We start from the raw sequence: 22,438 nt of genomic DNA, 5'->3' as shown, positions 1-22,438 counted from the left end.
TCCAGCGGCATTTTATTCGAAACAGTTTATGTAAAAACAGTTGTTAAAATCGTTGGAAAAAGAAGGAGCTATTTCATTCTTTCTATTCTTTATTGTTTTATTTTTACTTTCCATTTTTTTACATTCTAGTCACTTATAAAGAGATGCATAGAGATTTGTAGAAATTTAAACAAATTTTAAATGTTTCTCAGACCTAAAGTTACAGTTCAAATTTAATGGAATCTAAATCTTTATGTTTAAAAAATAAGATATTTGTACTTTCGGAATCTCTAGCAAATTTTTTTAAAATTGTCCTCATTACGAATGCACAGAAATGAATTAATTTATTATTTTAAACTAGTAAGTTAATAATTAACCAATTTGATTTTGCTATACAATATGAACATTACATTGTAATTTTATTTTAATTGTATTTGAAAACGATAAATTATCAAATAATAATATTTTCTCCAAATTTATATATATATATATATATTGTACTTAATGTATATAATAATATAATAATATCATCGTACAATATCATCGAAAATTCTAATATAGAATGCTCATTACGAGATTTAATGGCTGAAAAAAACTTCTGCTTAAGTTCTGTTTCTTTAATGGTGCTTAAAAAAATATAAATTTGCAAAAACATCCGCAATCTAATTGTTGCTAAGAAAAATTAGATTATATTTACTTTATATAAATATTATCTATATGTTTTATAATAATATTATAATCTATTATTTCAATTTAAAAATTTAATTCTTTTCCTAAATATTTTAATGCATTTTGGAATAATTTAATTTTAATTTTATTAATATATTGAAATATTTTGATGCATTAAAAAATCAAGTGTATCTAGTTGATTGTATTTTTTAAATTATAGAAAACTTAATGAAACAATAATAATCACAATACAGAATATTAACCACTTACCGCTGGCAACTGATTGCGGACCATAACGAGTGACCAAACCATTTATTCAACAATTCGACGCTTTCTTTTTGAACTCGTCGGTATGATATCACTGGATAGAAATTATTGAGAAGTAATAAATTTATTATTTGTTTTGCCTATTTTGTTGTACTTGAATACACTTAAATATACTTAAATATACTTAAAACTGAGTGGCACGTCATTCCAGCGCAAGAGATTAATAACAGTTAAAAGAAAAACTAGCTGATAATATTGAAAACGTATATTCAAAGTATGCAAGGTTGAAAATACTAAACATAAACCTAGTTTGTCGTATTTTTCAAATCAGAAGTAATCTGCTTGTTCCATTCTGTAAATTTTCATTTGCACGGAAGCAGAGGAAACGGAATAGAAAGTAAATCGTGATCTCCCGCATTATGGCATATTAAGTACACACTCTCCTATTATAGTTAAATAAAAATATTATAATCAAACGGGTGTCATACAATTTATAATTGTAAATTCTTTAAAATATTCCGTCGATAATTATAAATGCAATGATATTTATAATCTGTTACAATTGCAGATATAATTTATCTAACTATGAAAAATTATATATACATACATAATCTAAAAATAATACGTACAGAAAAGTGTAAAACGAGTTTCCTTGCGCCTGCAATAATTGTAACTGTCTTATCTTGATTTATTACAAAAAAAGAAGGAATAAAATATAATACTCTGCGATATACTTATTTTTGGTTTTTAGTAATGTAAAACAATAAATCAAACAGTATTATCAAATACCTTTAGTTCGAATGAACAATACATGTCCTTTTTAAAGTATAGTAGAAAAACGACAAATGGAATTTCGATGCTTCGGACGAATAAATTGAAGACATACTGCACTACGTGATAGAATTTTCAATACCTGAATAAGAATGTAACACACCTATACGATAAGGTTTTAATGGATATTTCAGTAGTAACTGAGAATTTTCTGCGCTCTTATTATATGAAATCCTAATTTTTTTTCTAACGAAAAAATTCATTATCGTTATTATCGTTATAAAATTCGTTATTACAAATTAAAAAATTCGATCTAGTTTTCATTTTGAGAAACGTTTGTCGACTTTTTTTTAACAATCGTGTAAACAGTAACCTATTCATTAAAAAAAAAAAAAAAAAACTCTATTTAAAATATCTACTATTTAAACTAAGAAAACGTTTCAATCGAAACAATCCCGATCGACAACGAAAGATCAAACCAAAAAGAAAAATAAGTGATAAATGACAGTGACGTCGAAAGAAGGAAAAATCGTGTCGCGTGATAAGAACCGTTGAAGAATGTTAGTAACGAAGAGACTTGTACGAATTAAAGAAACAAGGAAAAGGAATGATCTTTTAACGATTGCAAGGAAACTCATTCAGGGAAGTTTTGTTGAACCATGCTTACGAATTCTACAAGAATATCGAAGCTATGAATGAACCAGCCGAGAAATGGGAGGGATTGAAGAAACGACGACATAAAGAAGAAAAAGAAAAAAGGGGAGACAAAGAAGCAGTAAAAGGGGGATAGAGGATAAAATAGTGGAAGAAGGATGAAGAAAAGAGGCAGGGGATTCTCATTGAAAGTTGGCAGCGAGAGAAACGACGACTAATTGCAGTATCCTCCTGTAGGAAACTTGGTCCCTCTTGTATTTCCATCGGCTGACAACAAGGAACAAGGAGAGAGGAAAGACGCCGACTTTTAATTGGATTAGCATCGATTAATACTCCGCAATCACTCTTAAATATCGCATTTAAGAGTGATTGCATTGAAAGGCTCGCAAGGATAAAAGATTTGTGTTTTTGCGACAGATCATCCGAATTGTCGAAAATCCGCCGAAATCCAAGAAAGCGAATTCGAGATTTCTTACTCTCTTCATGATTCGAAACTCTCGAAATTCAGATAAGAGAAAGTATGGAATCAATTAATAAAGAATCATTTACAACGCGAATAAAGAATGTTTGATTTATGTGTGTCTTTTGATTTTTAAGAATATAAGCAAATGTGCAATCAATCGTAATTCTGGAATGATAATATGAAATATCTAAAGAAATTATAAAAAAAAAATTAAAAAAAAAAAAAAAAAAAAAAAAAGAAGTATATCTTATTACATCACCATCAATACATACTATGAAAATTTTTTTGTAATACATATAGAAAAAAAAATGTAGATTAAATTCAAAAAGAAAGATTTTTGCTTCTATTTGCACTTTTTTAAATCGTGTAACCAACAAAAATTTAAATAAAAATGCTAACTTCAGTTCTTAAAATAAGAAATTCCTCTTGTAAAGTAAAATCAGTACTTAAAAATTTTACAAAGTTTCTGATTTATGTTTTGAGAATCTCAAACAATCAGTTTCAGTTCTTTGTAAACGAGAGAAGAATACAAGACAAACAAAGCGACGAAAAACTACATTGGATATCGGTAGATTTTGTACGTAACCAAAGAAACTAATGATCGTGGCCGTGTTTGATTTCGATTTCGATCGATCCGAGTTGATATTTGATATCGAATTTAACTAGAAATAAAAATTGAAACGAGTAGAAAATAAATGTTACATCGATATACGCATAAGAGATGGATAAGAACTAAAAAAATGATGAATAAAGTTGATTTATATTGGCATAATTCTTATAGATTTTTTTTCACTTAAATTATGAAAGATAGACTTATATAATGTGCATATAAGATATATATAGCGTACATATTAGGATTCAGCACATTGAAAATAAGAGAAAAATTTTGTTCTTGATAAACTGAATTTTTTCCCTTTAACCTTGAAGAAAAAGTAAAAATAAGAATACAATCTGACATCGTTATATTAATATTTTAATGAATGTTAGACAACAAGACTAAATAGCATAGTGAATAAATAGTATATAAATTCTTTTATTTTTTGACAATACTGAAAGTATTATCTGATTCCAGCGGAATATTCAATGCTGCTAGTATACTTTCATCTGCAAAGGCACATGGGTAATTTTCTTATACAAGTATACGGGCCCTGTGTTTTATTAGTTGTCCTTTCTTGGGTCTCCTTCTGGTTAAATCGAGAAGCCACTGCAGATCGTGTATCACTAGGTAAGTTAGGTCACATTTTATAGTTACATATATGCTTAGAAAAATTATGAAATTGATAATAAAGATCAATTAATAATTAATAAATAATATTTTCAACTTGTGTCAATCAAAAAAGGAAACTTTTGAAAAGAGTTATTCAGATTATATTAACAAGTTCGCAAAAATCATTTCTACCAAAACATTTCATCATTAGAAATCGAATAAATGATCTTTAATAACGTCGATCGTCACTTCTAACATACTCTTCGAAATAATGAAACAAGTTATATAAAAGTAATCGGTGAAATACTAGAATACAATATATCTTTATCTCAAATTTGTAAATAATAATGTTAGATATTTTTGTAAGATTATGTATTTAATTTTAATCTTTCTTTAACAACTTAAATAATATCGAATAATATACGAAAGAAAGTTTTTGTATTAATTTTGTTTAAAGGTATAACAACGGTATTGACAATGACATTTTTGGGATTGGAGGCACGAACAGATTTACCTAAAGTTCCTTACCCCACTGCCCTGGACTTCTTCGTTTTTCTCTCGTTCGCTTTCATTTTCGCCACTATTATACAATTCGCAGTGGTCCACTATTTCACCAAATACGGTTCCGGCGAATGTTATTTCAGCTCCGATTTAAGTGAAAGCGAGAGTTCCAGTGATGAAGAGGAAATAAATACGAGACGATTGAAGAAAGAATCGGTAATACATTGTTAATTTATACATTTTATATTCTGTTGCTTAAATGAAAAACAGCCGATAGTTAATAAATTTTTATAATCAGCACTGTTCGTGAAACAAACGGATTTAAATTTATTTTCTTATAATTTCTTGAGCTTAAGTTATACTAATCGTTTCAAATTTGTTTTGACATTAGAATAACTGATCATTAATGCATGGAATATTATACATATAAATCATTGTAATTTAAATAGTAATAATTAAAATAAATAGATTTATACAATTACATTTTTGCCCAAATAAAAATTAATATTAATTTTAATAAAAATATTCGTATCTTTTCAGCAATTGAAATCTGTCATAAAATATTAATAGGTATGGTTGCTCTAGTGTTAAATCACAAACAATATCGTGTAAATGTTTTGTCTTTATGATAAAGTTGTTTAATTATTTTACAGCAATAAATACTTTTGACATGAAAATATAAGAATTACATTTATACCTACGAAGAAGAATAATTTTATTTTGCGAGTGATATTCTTTGAGTTAAATAAATCAAATTGCATTGAAATCAAATTTTTAATTATTCTATATTCAAATAAAAATATTATAATGCTCAATATAACGTTACAGTTATAAGTGAGTAGATATATACATATTTTATTATTAAAAATATATTCTGAAATAAATTCATTCTTGACATCCACAATATTACTTTTGTGACTATATACTGTCTCTTTTACAACAATAAATATTATATCATATCTTTCTATTTTTACTGCAATATTGCAGTATTTATTAGCCTATTATCAACGTCATCCACAGATTGCTACTTATTATATTTTAATAATTTCAATTTTTTACTTTCTTCTTTCATTGAATTGCATTCAAATCCAAAGTACTACAAATTCTCAAATTCTGACCAAGTACTCAGTAAAATTTGAAAATTAATTAAAACTTAATTAATAATTAATAAAATTAGTAAATAGCAATGACAAAGAAATCGCTGTAAATGACACGTTTAGTTATTATTAATAAGTAATAAAAGGTATATTGTAAATATACAAAATTAAAATAAGAACTAATAAATTACTAATTTGACTAATTTAATAAAAATATTCCTAAATTCCAATAACAATGATATTATATTTCACATATATATACATAAGAAATCGGCAAAACTCCATTATCTCGACATTGTTCTATATTGAAATCTGCAAATTTGGCTTCTCGTTTCCGAGTAGCCAGATTGAAATCTATAATAGATTATTTTGCCAGCATAACAATCTATTATAGTTCACTCCGATATTATAAATTAACAGATACATACAGTGAAGAGCATAACTGTATCAATGGAAAATTGTCAATAATTTAAACTTATAACTCCGTAAAGAAAAAGATCATAGATGTAACGATCCATTTGGTTTCATTTTAAAGCGTAAAATCTCTACTTTGACAGTCGTGAGTTCATTTTTTCTAAATCATTCTTTATGATTTTGCATCATACAACAAGTGGAAAAGTAAGGATTTTTTCTCAAAAATTATAAAAATTCAAACGTATGTAAAAACATTAAAAAAATTTATTTTTCATGGCTAGATTTACAATTTATGATTTTGGAAATTGAAATCCTTCTTTTTACAATGACCTCTTAAACTTGCTATAGGATCTTTTTTTCATCTTTTTATTGAACTTCGAATGTTAGAATCAGATAACGAAATGTTAAGGTTTCTTTGATATTTAACATTCAATAAAATGATAAAAGAAGAATCGTACAACAGATTCTAAGGGATTCCTATAATAGAAAAGACATTAATCTTCAGAATGATTATGGATCTAGTCACGAAAGATTTTTTTTAAATATTTTTTCACACATTTGAATTTTCACAGTTTTCAAGAAAAAAATATTTTTCAATTTCTAACTCGCTACATGATGTAAAATCATGTTCAAAGAAAATAAACTCGTGATTGTCAAAGTAGAGGCTTTGCTTTAAAAGAGCATGAATCGATTAAACAACCAAATGAATCATTATATAATCTTTCGCGAAATTATATCAATTTGAACTATCGACAATTTTTCATTGTCATTGATACAATTGTATTCTTCGCTGTAATTGTACGTAAACTTGATAATGAATATTAATTATAATTGAAAAGGTTGTTCCACAAATCGCCAAAGTATAGATATTTCTTTCTTCTCCGAATTACATTTTTTATAAGTTTTAAATACACAAGATATCAAAAAATGAAAATCCAAAACTTCATTCTTCGAATACAGCATAAAAATATCTGATGAAACTATTATAGAATAAAATTATATTGAACTATGATTTTTAATTTTAATTATAATTTATTGATAAATCCAATTTCAAAGTGTGTATTTACTGTTCATAAATATACTTTATTTAAAAAATTATTTGAAATTGAAAAAATATAAAATTTTATATATCTTAATTATTCGACTTTGTCTAATGAATTTTCAAATACTTTTGCAAATAAAGATTTCTTTTGCAAAGAAAATGAACGTACATTTACGACTTAAGTATCTATTTTACTTAATTATGGGAAAGGCCAGGGCCTATCTATTAAATAATCAGTTACATAATCAGTTTGTAGCAAATTTTAATAAATAATATAAAGTTTGTTATTATCTTAAAAAGCAATAACTGTTAGCTTTTCTAACCAGAATATTATGTTTTAATATCCTTTTGCGTTGAATAAATCAAAACTAAATATTTATAATTATTGCAAACTAATTTTACACTTTTTGCATTTATTATCTTTTCCTACAATTAAATAATATAACACAATAGATAATCTATAATATATATTATATATTATAGACAATTAAATTATACGTCATAAAAATAAAGAAGAAAAAAATATTAACTCAACATAGAATTTAAAATCAATTTTATTAATTTAAAATGCAGAAATCTGTTATCACATTTGTTGTAGATATTCGATGTCCTTTTTTGGCTCAGAGTTGCGCTTAAATCATAGATCGATTTATACATATTTTCAGATATTACGTTTTATATAACAGTTTTCTATTATTACTGATAAATTATTGTTTTTAATACCTTGAACGTTATGGTTTATCACTTAAAATATCGCAATGGGCAATTTTGGCTACTCTATTTCGTCTCTAAAGAAATGCAATTTAATTTATTTATTTACATTTAATAGACGATGTGGGTATCTCACCTGAAGAAAACCATCTAAATATCTTCTTTGTTTTTTATATTGCAAAAAAATGTTTATAGCATGATTTAAATAGTGATTTGAATGATGGAAATATCATAGAAATAAAAAGTATTTTTGTTGGCACATTTTCTCCAGTTTTTTGTCAAAGTCATTGTCATTTTTTATGTAAAAAAAGAAGAATACATTTGAATATGCCTAAGTTTTAATCTTTAATTGATCTTAAACATTAAAAATGCAATGAAATTATAAATGTTAGAATGGAATATGTATATATATATATATATATATATATATANTATATATATATATATATATATATATATATATATATATATATATATATATGTATGTATGTATATATATATATGTATATATATATATATATATAATTACATATAGAATATGTAAAGTTACTGCTTATATTGTTAAATATTGTTAGAGCTTCATAAATATAAAAATAGATTTTGAAATGCTGTATACATGTATGTTGATTTTTTATTTTATTAATGAATATTATAGGTATTTAAAGATTTAATTTCTTTTTCTTAATACAAATAAAATTGAATTTTCTTAATACAAGTAAAATATATCATAAATGCATCGATAATAAAAAAATTTAATTTCATTGTTGAGACGAGTTGCATATAAAGAAATATTATAAAGTGCTTGGTCCATGATACTTTAATTTACATAGAAAGAAGTGCAATTTCCATATAACAGTAAAGAATATGAAGTATAAAAGGAATATTAAATGATGACGCAAAGTTACTTTAATTGAATCCCAGAAATAACTGAATTTTTGAAGTTATATGTAGGTTGTTGCAATGAAAACTCTTAATAGAAAAAAGTTTTTCATATCGAAGTAAAATTACCTTTGATTTAAGTTATACTAACATGCATGAACAAATTTAAATTCATTCAGGTAACTTCTATTTGAAAAATAAAAAAGTTTAATAGAATATACTTGATAAATTATTTAAAACAACATCAATTTAATAATTTTTATATGATAAATTATGAAATATGATAAATTATTATGAAATATGATATTATTATTATGAAATATGATAAATTATTTTTAAAAAAATCAATTTAATAATTTTATAATAAAGATAATTTCGAAAAATGGCAATTGAAAGTATAAAATTTCTTGTAAATAAAACATTACAATTAATATACTTAAGATTATAGGGATACCCTTACTTAGAATATACTCATCCTTTTATTATTATTCTTTTATTATTATTCTCATCCCGTAGATTATTATCATTTATATGCAGTTTCCTTTTTACACAGAAGAAGAGAAAAAGTAAGTTAAAAATGCTGAGAAAAAATTGCTTTATAATCTTGTTTATTAATGTTATATCTATGAAAAATATTACACATAATGCCAATATCTATTTGTCAAAGCATATTAAAATAAACTTGCAAAAATGAATGACCGCAAAAAAAAATAATTTTGAAGATAATAAGAAACTTCTGTCTACTAAGCAAAATGGAAATTTATTTGCACATGTTATACATATACACAATATTTTTATCTTTGTCCTATATTCTAAACATTTAACCCATTGTCGATTGTGGAATTTCTCGATAGAGAATCACTTTCCTCTTTAATGCATTTTTCTTCTTTTTTATAATTATTTTAATGACTTTCTGCATTTATTTTTCAGAGAGAAATGTCACGTCGAAATTAAGTTAAGACAATATCTTTATTTATTTACGAATAATATTCATAATAGATAAAGAACTACCTTAGAAATCCTCTAATTGAAAATATTCAAAAAATATGATTGATAATATAAACGCGTAATAATTTTTAAAACAACTTGTTTAAAACAATTGGTAAACGCGTAAGAACAATACATAAAAACACAATAAATTGATCTTCTTCGTTTTCTTTTGTTTTGAGTAATATGAACTCATAACAATACAAAAGAAGACAATTATCCCCTTGCCATAAATAATGAACTGTATTATTACAAAAGAAATACAAAGAAAATAAAGAATTGGTATAAATTGCAAAAATATTTATCTCGCATATAACAGATATTAAGATCCGTGGAAAATATTTCAGAGCAACAGGTCATCAAATCTCAAAAACAATTTGCTTCTCACGCTTCTCATGATCAACGCTTAAAGAACATTTATTATTTTAGGTATCTCATTCGCACAAAAGAACTGCCGGAAACCTAGCAGCACGAGGACACCCAAGTCGGAATTTCACAATGAATGAGGACGGTATGATCGAAGTGATACCGTTATCAGCAATTCCGGAACCTAGCAGAAATCCTACAGTGGGTCACTGGCAGATGTCCTGCGTGACTTGCAGCGCGCCTCCTCCTCAAGCTCCTCCGATCAGAAAAGGATCCGACCGAAGACGACGTAGGAGAACGCCCAGATACAATTCTGTATCGAAAATCGATCGTGCTAGCCGCATCGTGTTCCCTGTGTTCTTCTTAGCTATCAACGTGTTCTACTGGTACGCGTATCTATCGAGAAGCGAGCGTATCAATTACTACAACGTGAATTCAAACGGCACGTGAGACCGGTCACTAACAATGAATAGGACAACCAAAGGAAAACACGTGTACAAACGTTCTCCACGGAATTGCTCGTCGGAGGAGATGTCAATCGACCAATCTACGATACTAGTTTAAGCGATTACGCGCGTAATAAATACAAAATTGTTTTTCTGCAATGAAGAGTTCGCAAGGGCAACGAAAGCTTCGAACGAGTGGATGAACGAATATGTAAATTCAGTTGTTTGTAAGTTTAATTGCATTGTAAAAAATGGAACATGAATGTATACACTGTAAGTATTTGTATTTATATTTTTAATTCTCTATGGGTTTGTGATGAAATTGAGTCGTTTACAATCCCTAAATGAAATTTCGCTTTCAAATATTTTCGAACAAATGTCAAACATTTGACTTGAGAAACGATTAGATATAACGTAGTAAACGATTGATGAGCGTCCCAGAATTTTTTTTGGAGAACTCAAGCAATAAAAAGATTATGCTTCGGTATAAGCGATCCAATTTTTATGTCGAAAAAATATTTTATAAGTTCTTCTATCGAGGTTTAAAAGTTGTGATACATAGTGTATATTTGAATATGTAACATAATTGGTTGCATATTTTTTTGAAGAAAATATGAAAGAAGAATATTATTCCATTGAATGAAAAGTTCGTTCATCTTGCTCAAACATCATATTCTATATAAATATGATAATTAAATTGATGTTGGTAGTTTGATGCTAATGATTATAAAAAATTACAGAAAATTGAAACCTATTTTTAAACTGATTGCAAAAAATGAATCAATGTTTGAAATCAGAACAATAATCTTTGTATATTTTTAAAGCTGATTTGCATTCGAAGAAAATATTATTCCTTCTTTGATGGAATTATAAATATATACTTTATTATAAATTTTTATCGAATAAATATTGTTCATAATTATATCATTTAATAATATCAACAGGAAAAATGACAAATGTATAATAATATTAAATTGAATGTACAATAATATTAAATTGATTGTATTCAACTTATTAATAAAAGTTAATAATATTTGTTACATATTGAATTGTACACTGCTTTCACTAAGCACTTAACACGTCAGAAATATAATTTATTTGTATTGTATCTATAATAATTCGATTGAAATAATAACTATACTGGCTTATATAATTTGTAACTATTGGTGTACAAATTTTTTCTTCATAAAAAATCGATTTTTTTTAATGAAACGATAAAGAGATCCAGAGTATCGAGATAAATGAATTATTATTTAATACTAGTAAAAGGAAATAAAACAAAATAATATAAATTTCTTTAATTAGATAGACAAGTAAATATAATACTCAAGGCTCTTTTAAGGAAACATGAACGAACTTCTTACTTTTACATGTTTTTAATTATAAACGTTTCAGTTATTAATTTTTCTAAATGATTTTATAATATTGTATATTCTGTTATGTTTCAGAATAAGCATAGCTGTTCAGAATGCTTATTCAGACTAAGTGTATCTTCTTTAATAATGGTATTTATTTTATGAAGAATACTGCATTATTTGCAACTTTTTGTTCAATATCATTAATTTGTGAATAATAATAATACCAGCAGTGCAAACGAAAATATGATACCAAATTAGAAACATCTTATCAATATTAAATAAAGTTGAAATATGGGTTTGTAATCTATGTAGAAGAAGTAAAAAGATAAACATTGTTTATATTGATTTAAGAAATGAAAACTAATTTATAACCATTCGAATTTTACATTTTGTTAAATCTTATCTTGGCACTAAATATATGAACTACAACGCATTTTTATTTCTAATATTTTAAATACAAAAAAATAGACTTATAATTTATAAGTTCTGTGCCAAAATGATTTCGATGTTATGTAAAAAAACTGTTAAATTAGTTAAACATTCTCATTATTCATATCTTTGTGGTGATAAATATTATGTTCAGTTCAAAATAGAATGATATGGAAATATCACTTTAAAATAACAATTAGATGCAAAAGATGTTTTTATAATTCACTACTTACAAGCCATTCAAGAATTAATAAACATATTTTTTGTTAGAAAATAAAATTTGTTATTATTTGTTATATGATAAAAATGAAAAAATTAACTACAAAGATTAAATGAGATATACATACTTACGTATGCATAAATATTTATGAAATATTATGTTTAATCTAAGTATTAAATTATTAGACATAGATACAAAAATGTTCCATCATATCCGTGCCAATTAATCATTCTAAATATAAAATGATAAATTTATTGAGAAACACCAATCTACTTCTATATCATATGGATGATTTCCTCAATTGGGCCAACAAATGAGTAACGAAGGACATATAAATGATTATATGGTTATGCTGGAACGAAATAGGCAATGTAGTACTAAATTACACTCATCATTTTCATTACAGATAACGACTGATTATTATAGATTTGACCTTTGTCCAACAGTCATAAATAGTAACAACAAATTAAGATTGTGTCTTCATACTTTAGTCGTTAGCGTACCGTTAGTAATTAGTAAAATTTTCTTCTTTCAGAAACATAGTTGATCAACTATTTTTGAAGAAGAAAATTTAACTTTAACGCCTCCTTCGTTAGACTAAACAAATATATTACATCGAAAATAAAGAAAGAAAACTCTTTTTCTATTTTCTTCACATTCGATTTTTCCTTTTTTTTTTTAATTATCAATAAAACAGAATTTTATAATATCATATCTTTAAGATTTAATCTATTTTGGAGAACAATTAATCCTTATCTTCCGTACATGTACAGGAAAGAGATTTTAAATGTAAATAATGCGACAACCTATAAGATAAATATATGGGAAATTGTTTGAGATTTCTATTTGAACGTAGATTGCAATAATTGCAAAGAAAAAAAATTGAGCCAGTACGATTTAATGACAAAATATCGGTAAAACGTGCGGAATAAATTTTAACCATTAGAAGAACGAATTTAGCGAATGAAATGATAGAAAAATTCAATGATAATTGCGTATTAGGTGCGACAATAAATATCAATTTCGAAACAATCCATTGTTATTTATTGTAACATTCACAAAAAATATACATATAATATAACATAATATATGTACATATAATAAAAAATAAAGTATGTAGTATTTTTTAATATACACTGTGTAACATGTGTATACCTTATGATATCAGCTGATTAAATAATCAAGAATATAATGGATGTACAATATAATTTTTTCATTTCTTGTTATTTGCAAAAGAATAAATTTTATTCCAAGATCAAAATATCATGGTATTATTATGAACAATTTAAAATAATTTAGATAACTTTAAATATTCTTTTAGATTATTCTATATTTTAATATTTAAAGAATTTTTACTGTTTAATAATTTCAAAATCATATTGATGAAGTATAGTTTACTTTTTGACAAAAAACAAATATTGTTTTACTGATGAAATCATAAATTAAAACATTTAATAAATTATGAACGGAAAACGTGATGACAAAAAAAAATGATATTTTTTCTTTCTTGTGTTTCATCATATATCGTATATTATATGTTGTGTATACGAGATATGTATAAGGTGATTTCTTATAAAAAGGCAAAAACAAAATTTAGAATAAAATCGTTCAAAATTTAGTTTTGAAAATTTGTTTAATGTGAATCGATAAATTATATAAACAATCAGAAAGTTATTCTTATATATAAAATTAAGTTAAAAAAAAATAGAAATTTTCTGTTTAAATATATTTACATTCTATTTTCTCGTTTTCAAGAAAATAGAATGTAAATATATTTATATACATAAGTTCACTAGTAATTGGGAATGTAAGGAGATTCTCCTAAAATATCATTCTTTGACAATACTGTTATGTATATATGTATGTATATATTGAGCAAAAGTAACATAAATAAATAAGCATAACGTAATATAAACATAAATAAATAAAATTGTGTAACAATGAATAAGAGAAGCAAGCTATTTCCTTTATTCCTTTATATTATGCTATACCACTCAATCGAAGGAAAGTAATAAACTTAAACTTAAAATTTAAATATGTTTAATTAACAATTGGTGCAAGTTTAATTTTTTCGAAAATGAAGCAATCTATAAAAGAATTGTATTTAGATATTTTATTTATTCCACATTTCCTATTTATTTTCACATATATACATATGTATAAAATATAAAATAACCTCCTGTGGATTATTTGTTTGTATTGAGACTGGAATTAGCTAAGTTCAAACATACTTGAACTATCCAAACTCAATTTTTTTGAAAACCAAGCTTCAAACAAAAAAATTTTATTCCATATTTTTTTCCTTATCTTTTTACAAGAAATTACCTTTCTATTTTTTTGGCAAAATTGTAACTTGTAGAATGATCTGCAAGTGAAAATAAGAAAAAATATTATACAAGTTTGTTTGTAAATGATTTGTTACAAAATTGTTACACTGATCGATCGATATTAATTGTAGCCCAAATATATGCTTAGCAACAGATTAGACGTTTGATCTCTTGACTTTATAACTTTTGATTTTTATTTATGAAAAACTTCAAAACAAAAGGTATACAGTACAAAAGCAAGTACACGTAAATAATTAATTCAACGAATTAATAATTCAATTGCTGAGATGCAGCAAAATTCTCAAAAAATTCAGAATATAATAATAAAAATAAATTCAATACTACATCGATGATTTTTTTTCTTACTTTCTATTTGTATATTATGTTCCTACAATTATGTCGAAAAAATAGGAAACACCTTATATATACATAACTTTCATTTTTATAATGTTTATTTTTAATTATTAATATATTAGTACAGAGTATTCGTAATTTAAGTATCAAAATTTCTAAGGGCTGACAAGCTAAAAAAAAAAATCCTGTAGAAATTTGCTTGTTTTTTTGCTTCAAAGTGAAGAAAATGACGAAAAATAAACAAGTTCATTTATTCAATACCAATTAGTTCAAGGAAGTAACTAAAATATTAAATGCAGTCAGAGTAGTCAATATTCAATATAATGCTTTCATTGCAAGAAACCACTATTTTGAACTTCATTAAATAGATGACATAAATGATAATAAATCATATTATGAAATAATAATATAGATAATAAAATAAACGATAACATGAATAAATGTAAATAAATAAATAAAGAAACGAAAACTTATTTGTTTCTTTTTTCGCGGTTATTTCCAAAATGAAATAAAAACGAATAAATCTGTAAAGAACTTCTTTTTTTAGTTTACTTTTTATTAATCTCTTACATATTCCCGAAGTTATAATTGCATATCTAGTATAAATATATCGTACATATATATGCATATTACCGCAAAAAAGACAATAATATAAGAGATATTAAGATTTTATTAAAATGTTACAGAGTAATACTTGTATAGAATCGAATTTAACCGTAACGTTCTATGTATTTCAGATGTTAGATGATATTTATTGAAGAGATTGTACGATAAATGTATATATATTTTGATATCACTCTGATATCTTAATAAAATATCTCCTAAACTGTTAATTTTTGGATAGAATGATAAACTAAATCAACTGATGTCTTAAAAATTTGTTACACGGTTCCATTTAAAAACTTGACCTTCAAATGTCTTTTACACAACTACCTACATGATTATATGAATTACTGCCCTCGTAAAAACCATTTAAATTTTATTTATAACATTTTTCACCAGCCCATAGGTATCATCCGATATATATGTATATGGAGTGTCTAATTGTCAAAAGCTATCATAAGAGATATCATGTGTAAGAGATATCATAAGATCAGTCAAGGTTGGAGTAATTAAATTATAAATTTATTTACGAGTAAATAAATCGAGATTTAGAACATTAAATTTAAAATGTTAAATTTTCAAAACCATAATTAATATTTTATTATTGTCAACTGACGAACCCAAAAACATAAGAAGTCATTAAAAAAAAAAAACATTGGTAACTTTCAAACAAATTCGATATAATCAAACGATGATCCTCGCATACTATACAAAGCGAATGGTACACAATATTAGACAAAAAACTTTTCTTTTATTCTATCTTCTCTCTTTTCAACACTATATCTCATGCTTCCAGAGATATAGTGTTGAAAAGAAGATTTAAAGATATAGTTCTACAAGTTCTACAAAATTAAAATTACAATATCTTTCTTAAACTGATAATTTTTCAACATATATGGATTAATTCTTATAGAGAATTGAGAATCTTTTATAGAGAATGTCGAGTGGCATCAAACAGTGAATTCAAAATTATATAATTCCATTTAAGAAATCATATTTCATTTCATATCACCTTTATGCGTCATTAACAGAAAACTTGATTATGATCCTATCGATGACCATTAACTTCTTATCTGAAGTTCGATAGGATTTTTTTAACACGTAGTTTTCGAGGTAATTCGCATTTAAAAATTAAAATTGTATGCATATATTTTATATATATATATAAAATATATATATATATATATATATATATATATATATATATATATATATATATATAAAATAAAAGCAATTACAAAACAAATTCTTTATTTCTATTTTATTTCAAATAATTAAAATAATAAATGATATGTTTATATAAAATATAAACATCATATGTGCTTTTGACATTTATTATTGTTGCTATACATATATATTATTACATATATAATAAACTATAAATTCATTGCTAAATTAAATATAAATCTATACATGTAACTTACATAATAATTCTTATTGTATACATCAGACAAGCATTTGTTCAAGCATTTACAAAAATATTTAGGCATATAAATACATATAAAATGATAGTCTTATTACTGACTATAGACTATCATATATTCTTTGGCAAATCTTCAGTTTTTTCCAAGAACATTAATAAAAATAGAAGGTAATAATAACAAAATATCCCCAAAAATAATAAACCTTTTCTATATTTGTACTATCATCTTATATTTGAATTAAACTATTAATCATCAATATTATATATATGTATATATTTATATAAAATAGTATATATACTATATATATATATACTATTTTAACATTGTACGTATTATAATATTATATGTATATTATATGTATATGTGTACACAGCATATTCTTATATGCAAATTTCTATATGCAATTATATAATTTTTATATAATGAATCATATAATTAATCAGGAGAAATATACATAATAGAATTTCCAATATTTATCACCGTTTAAATATTTTGCATATGTTATAATAAATAAATAATTATATTAAAACGCAAATAATTAGAATGACAGAAAAATATAAATAAAAATGAGATAATCATGATATGCAAACATTATTGAATTGTGCTAAAGCTGTCTGATTTTCTATCAATGAAATCATCAAGATGATGTAATCATTTTTAGTACATCACCTAACTCGTTTGCATAATAATCTGGAATTATCAAATCTTTGGAATTTGTAGTAGAAGCGTTCATGATATCAATATCATTTTGTGTTGTAATACCCGTTAATACAAGAAGAGTTTGGAATCCACAACGCTTTCCAAGAAGAATATCGGTATTACAACTGAAATAGAATAACTGTGTTTCAAAAATATCACGAAGTACTCCTGTATAGTATTATTATTATGAATGATACTTACTTGTCACCAATCATAAGCGTTCTTTGGGGATTTAAACCATACTTCTTTATAATATACTCGCTTAAAAAAGATTCTGGTTTCCCCAGCATTACTGCTGATCTATTAGATGCTGCTTCTATAATCTTTATGAAGCATCCAGTTCCTACATAATTAAAATTTATATTTAAACCTTTTAAAAAATATTTGAAACAAACAAATGAATTATAATAAATATTTTTGTAACCTGGGAATTTATTAGTATTTGGTGAAGGTCTTTCTATATCACAATTTGTTCCTATAAAATAAACACTTGGATCTTTTAAATAGGTAGCAGCTTTTGAAAGCTTAGGAAAACTAAAGTGTTTGTCAAAGCCTACAATAACTGCCCCAACTTCTGGATCTGGCTTAAAATTTTTTATCATTTCTACTTCATCCTCTTCTGTTATATCTGGCTATGATAATAAAAATAAATTTTACATTATTAATTTGTTGCAAGATTATACAGACAATTATATGTCCTTTGTTTAAAAACACTTACTCCGACACCACAATGTTTGATACCTTCAGTTTCCAGTTCCTTAGTAATACCAGCACTTCCAACTATATATGCTTTTTTATCAAATTTTTTTTCTTTAAGATATACAGCAGACAAAAATGAAGTACATACTATTTCATCCTGAAGAAAAATTTTAAAAAATGGTTTATATTATAAATCTTATTTAATTCAAAAAATTACAGCATCTATTTTACTTACCACAGTTGCATCATACTTAAGATTTTTACATTTTTCGACAAATTCTGATCTTGTTTTGGTATTATTATTCGTTATATAAAAAAATTTTTTACCTAATTCCTTGAACTTATTTACAGTTTCTGGTGAATTCTTTATTACCTCAGTTTCTTTCCATAATACGCCTAAGGTTTACTAAGATTAAAATACCATTTATAACATTGCACATTGAAGTATTTTGTCCATTATTATCTTTCAATTATTAAATACTTCAATAGTTTTTTATAGAAATTGTTTATAGTAAATAATCACTCACCATCACAGTCTGATAAAACTACATCAATGGAATCTATGAAATTTTTAAATTCTGCATTTGATAATGATAATATATGTTTTGCTGTCATTTTACAACCTACAGATACGACTTTTCGAACTGAAATGACTGTACTATTCATGCAAAGTACACTCTTTATCAATTAATCACTGTCAACTAAAGAGAGAACTTTAAACAGAGTGTACCTCTTACTGACGACCACGCATTTGCAACGTGACCTTGTGTGCTTATTACATAATACAAGGATGTAAATTGTTCGTATTTCATTCACAACGACCAATATATATGATTGACAATGATTACAAATCGAAAAAAACAAAACAATTTTAATTCATATATTTTGTAATATAATTCATACAATTCATATTAATTTTTTAATTGAATTTTAATTATTAAGTATTTTTGAAATGTGTTTCATAAATGATCATATACGTACATATGTATTTTTTTTCAAGATTTGAAAATTAAAGAATGAACTATATTTAATACGATTTAACAAATCATAATCATTTAAAAAAACAATTCTGTTAAAACGAAGGTTAGATATTAAAATTACATTTTCAAAAATGGAATGCATACTTATACATGTATGTATATATAGCGTAATTTTTCAACTAATCATATGTTTTGAATAAATACAACTACAATAGTTTTAAATAATATTTTAATCATACTATAAATATAATATTTTTTTCATTATATTCTATTTAGACATAACATATTTTCTTTTAAATTTTTCTAAATAAGGTAAAAGATTACCAAGTGATTCAATATAATAATCAGGAATAAATTCTTTCATTTGTTCACAATCTGACTGTTTCCACTTATCTATATCCTTTAAACAAGTAATTCCTGTTAAAACCAATAGTGTTTTGAAACCACATCGAGTTCCTAATAATATGTCTGTATTATGTCGATCTCCAATCATTAATGTGCGCTCAGGATTCACTTGAAATCGTTTCATTAATACATCTGCAATATAACTTTCAGGTTTCCCCATCACTACAGCTTTTCTCTCTGCACAACTTTCTATACATCGTACCAAACTTCCAGTACCTGCTTAAAAGAATGTAATTATTGAATGTTAGATTATGAAATATTAAATTTTTATACCATTTTATGAAAAAATCATAAAAGATATATTGAATCATATATACCAGGTATAACAACATTATTAGCAACAGGAAATCTTTCATCTGTATTTGTAGCAATGAAATGTACACTAGGATCACTTAAATATGAAGCTGCTTTAACCATTTTTGGATAAGAAAAGTGTTCATCAAAACCAACTATAACTGCACCTATTTCAGGATCCTTATTAAGCGTATTATATGGAATGTTTTTATTAATAGGATCTGGCCCTACACCAACATATGAAATTCCAACTTCTTTCAGTTCCTTTGCAATTGCTGTAATGCAAATTATATTCTGTATAGTTAATCTCATATAATATAAAATTTGATAATATCAATATATTCTTATGAGTATAACAAAAATAAGATAAGAGTATAACAAAGTTATTATTCATGCCTTCAGATCCTATAATATAAACTTTCTTCTTGAAATTTAAATCTTGTAAGTAACAAGCAGACAAATTTGCTGTACATAAAATGTCTTCTTTAGTTGCTTTAAAATTTAAAAGATTACATTTCTTAACAAATTCTTCCCTAGTTTTTGTACTATTGTTCGTTACATAAAATACCCTTTTACCAAAAGATTGAAAAGTATTTATAACTTCTGCTGCATTTGGCAAAGGATTCATATACATCCAAAGTACACCTAAAACATTAAATTAATATTATTATATATATTATTAATTTGTAAAAATACAATAGCTACTACAAGATACATACCATCGCAATCAGTAAGTATAGTATCAATAGAATCTAAAAATCCTATAACTTCATCCTCGCTGAGTGTTTCAAAATTTACTGCAGTCATGCTAAAAAAATAAATTTTATTGAGACAAATTACGAAATATAAATAAAAAACAATTTTATATAAAAGTAAACATTTTATATAAAATTTTTATACAATTTATAAACTTAAACGTATAAAATATAATTTAGAAAAAAATATAAAAATATAATTGTGTATATAAAATGTATATACAATGCAGAGTAAAAATGAATATTTCAAATTTTATTTTAATGAATTCCGGAAGTGAAATAGCTTCCGATTAAATAGTTCCTAACAGTGTAGCCATTATTAAAATTAAATAAACAATAACTTGATACATTGGTATCAATGTCAAGATTTGTGGATTATTTCAATAAAAATTAATTTTAATAATATATTATATAAAAAATTGTAAGTAAAACTCGTAGGATTTTACAAAGTAACACAGAGGTTAGATTATACATAAATTATCATTTAGATTTTAATAAATATATTCTATTTAGATTTTTATTTTTATATTGTTAATTGAACAAAACAATAATTATATTTATATTATCATTTTATAGCAATATATAAATTGTATAAAACTTACATATTTATTAAGGTTAGGGTTATTATTTGCGTCTCAAACTATAGATCTCTTTTTTTTCTTTATTTTATCATCTGCGTTTATTTTTAATTTTAAAATTAAACAAATAGTTTTTATTAGAAAACATTATACTTCTAATTTAATATATTTTCTTTAGATAATTTTAATGTTAATATCTGATAAACTTTTAGTTATTGAAATTTAAAGTATAAAATAATAATATATTATTTATGTAATAACATTTGAGATAATAATCAAACACTGAACATAATTATGCAAATTTTAAATGAATTATATAAAAGAATCAATAATTATAAATTATAAATATAATAATGCATTTAAAAAAAATTTTTATATTAAAATTTTGTACTACACTTTGTAAAATAAATATTTTAATAAGTTTTATAATTAATATGTTTTATTACATGTTACATACAAAAATTAAACAAATTTCATAAACATTTCATTCTATTATTATATTGTACTTATATTAAAAACTTTATTATATTTTCATATATTTCTTTAAATATGTTTTTTCTTTTCATTATCGTTATTTCCTTAAAAAATTTTATTTATTAAAAATATAATAAAAATAAACAAACATAATAAACATACAAAATTATTAAATATTAAAAATATGATGTATTAAATTATTGATAGTTAAAAAAAATTATTTGTTATAAGGTAAATATTCTTTACCTTATATTTTATTTTATAAATAAATAAATAAATAAATAAATATATATATATATATATATATATATATATATATATATATATATATATATATATAGTTAGAAATACTATTATTTAAAATTTATTCTATTTTTTTTTACTAA

The 22,438-nt window shown here is 24.2% G+C and overlaps 3 protein-coding genes across 8 annotated transcripts in view; 1 reads left to right on the top strand and 2 right to left on the bottom strand.

Moving 5' to 3' along the window:
- The window catches only part of LOC122529280 (gamma-aminobutyric acid receptor alpha-like), a 164,197-nt gene extending 152,882 nt beyond the window's left edge, over positions 1-11,315 (top strand). For 2 of the 3 annotated variants that reach the window (XM_043655240.1, XM_043655239.1), the window contains exons 7-9: positions 3,876-4,028; positions 4,468-4,727; positions 10,071-11,314. In XM_043655240.1, the coding sequence (XP_043511175.1) occupies positions 3,876-4,028; positions 4,468-4,727; positions 10,071-10,457 (800 nt within the window). In that variant the 3' untranslated portion in view covers positions 10,458-11,314. Of the gene's footprint in view, positions 1-3,875; positions 4,029-4,467; positions 4,728-10,070 lie in introns of all 3 variants that reach the window. The other variant, XM_043655237.1, reaches the window with a different exon arrangement.
- Positions 11,316-17,619: 6,304 nt separating this feature from the next.
- LOC122529284 (glycerol-3-phosphate phosphatase-like) lies at positions 17,620-19,338 on the bottom strand. Of its 2 annotated transcripts, none has more exons than XM_043655245.1 (6): positions 19,094-19,338; positions 18,802-18,962; positions 18,586-18,723; positions 18,292-18,499; positions 18,069-18,210; positions 17,620-17,992 (listed from the first exon to the last, which is right to left on the bottom strand). In XM_043655245.1, exons 1-6 carry the CDS (start codon positions 19,230-19,232, stop codon positions 17,806-17,808), a joined length of 975 nt encoding a protein of 324 aa, XP_043511180.1. In that variant the 5' UTR covers positions 19,233-19,338; the 3' UTR covers positions 17,620-17,805. The 2 variants fall into 2 exon arrangements, with proteins under 2 accessions (XP_043511180.1, XP_043511181.1); XM_043655246.1 differs by having other exon boundaries at positions 17,699-17,992; positions 18,130-18,210.
- Positions 19,339-19,761: 423 nt separating this feature from the next.
- LOC122529286 (glycerol-3-phosphate phosphatase-like) lies at positions 19,762-21,718 on the bottom strand. Of its 3 annotated transcripts, none has more exons than XM_043655247.1 (5): positions 21,603-21,718; positions 20,965-21,053; positions 20,642-20,890; positions 20,269-20,520; positions 19,762-20,170 (listed from the first exon to the last, which is right to left on the bottom strand). In XM_043655247.1, exons 2-5 carry the CDS (start codon positions 21,050-21,052, stop codon positions 19,815-19,817), a joined length of 945 nt encoding a protein of 314 aa, XP_043511182.1. In that variant the 5' UTR covers position 21,053; positions 21,603-21,718; the 3' UTR covers positions 19,762-19,814. The 3 variants fall into 3 exon arrangements, with proteins under 3 accessions (XP_043511182.1, XP_043511183.1, XP_043511184.1); XM_043655248.1 differs by having other exon boundaries at positions 19,762-20,167; XM_043655249.1 differs by having other exon boundaries at positions 20,822-20,890.
- Positions 21,719-22,438: the final 720 nt, after the last annotated feature.

This window comes from Frieseomelitta varia, unplaced genomic scaffold, assembly GCF_011392965.1.
Source record: "Frieseomelitta varia isolate USP_RPSP 00005682 unplaced genomic scaffold, Fvar_1.2 scaffold_282, whole genome shotgun sequence".
Taxonomy (NCBI): Eukaryota; Metazoa; Arthropoda; class Insecta; order Hymenoptera; family Apidae; genus Frieseomelitta; species Frieseomelitta varia.
Note: the sequence above shows the minus strand (reverse complement) of the source record. Positions and strands in the feature narration are given on the sequence as shown.

Bases quoted from the DNA above. Each gene is read 5' to 3' on its own strand.
- LOC122529284 (XM_043655245.1), bottom strand. From the start codon at position 19,232: ATGAATAGTACAGTCATTTCAGTTCGAAAAGTCGTATCTGTAGGTTGT. The intron at 18,724-18,801 runs GTAAGTAAAATA...ATTTTTCTTCAG, and splicing joins TTAAGTATGATGCAACTGTG to GATGAAATAGTATGTACTTC. The intron at 18,500-18,585 runs GTAAGTGTTTTT...TTATTATCATAG, and splicing joins TCAAACATTGTGGTGTCGGA to CCAGATATAACAGAAGAGGA.
- LOC122529286 (XM_043655247.1), bottom strand. From the start codon at position 21,052: ATGACTGCAGTAAATTTTGAAACACTCAGCGAGGATGAAGTTATAGGA. The intron at 20,891-20,964 runs GTATGTATCTTG...TTAATGTTTTAG, and splicing joins TATACTTACTGATTGCGATG to GTGTACTTTGGATGTATATG. The intron at 20,521-20,641 runs GCATGAATAATA...TTTGCATTACAG, and splicing joins TTATATTATAGGATCTGAAG to CAATTGCAAAGGAACTGAAA.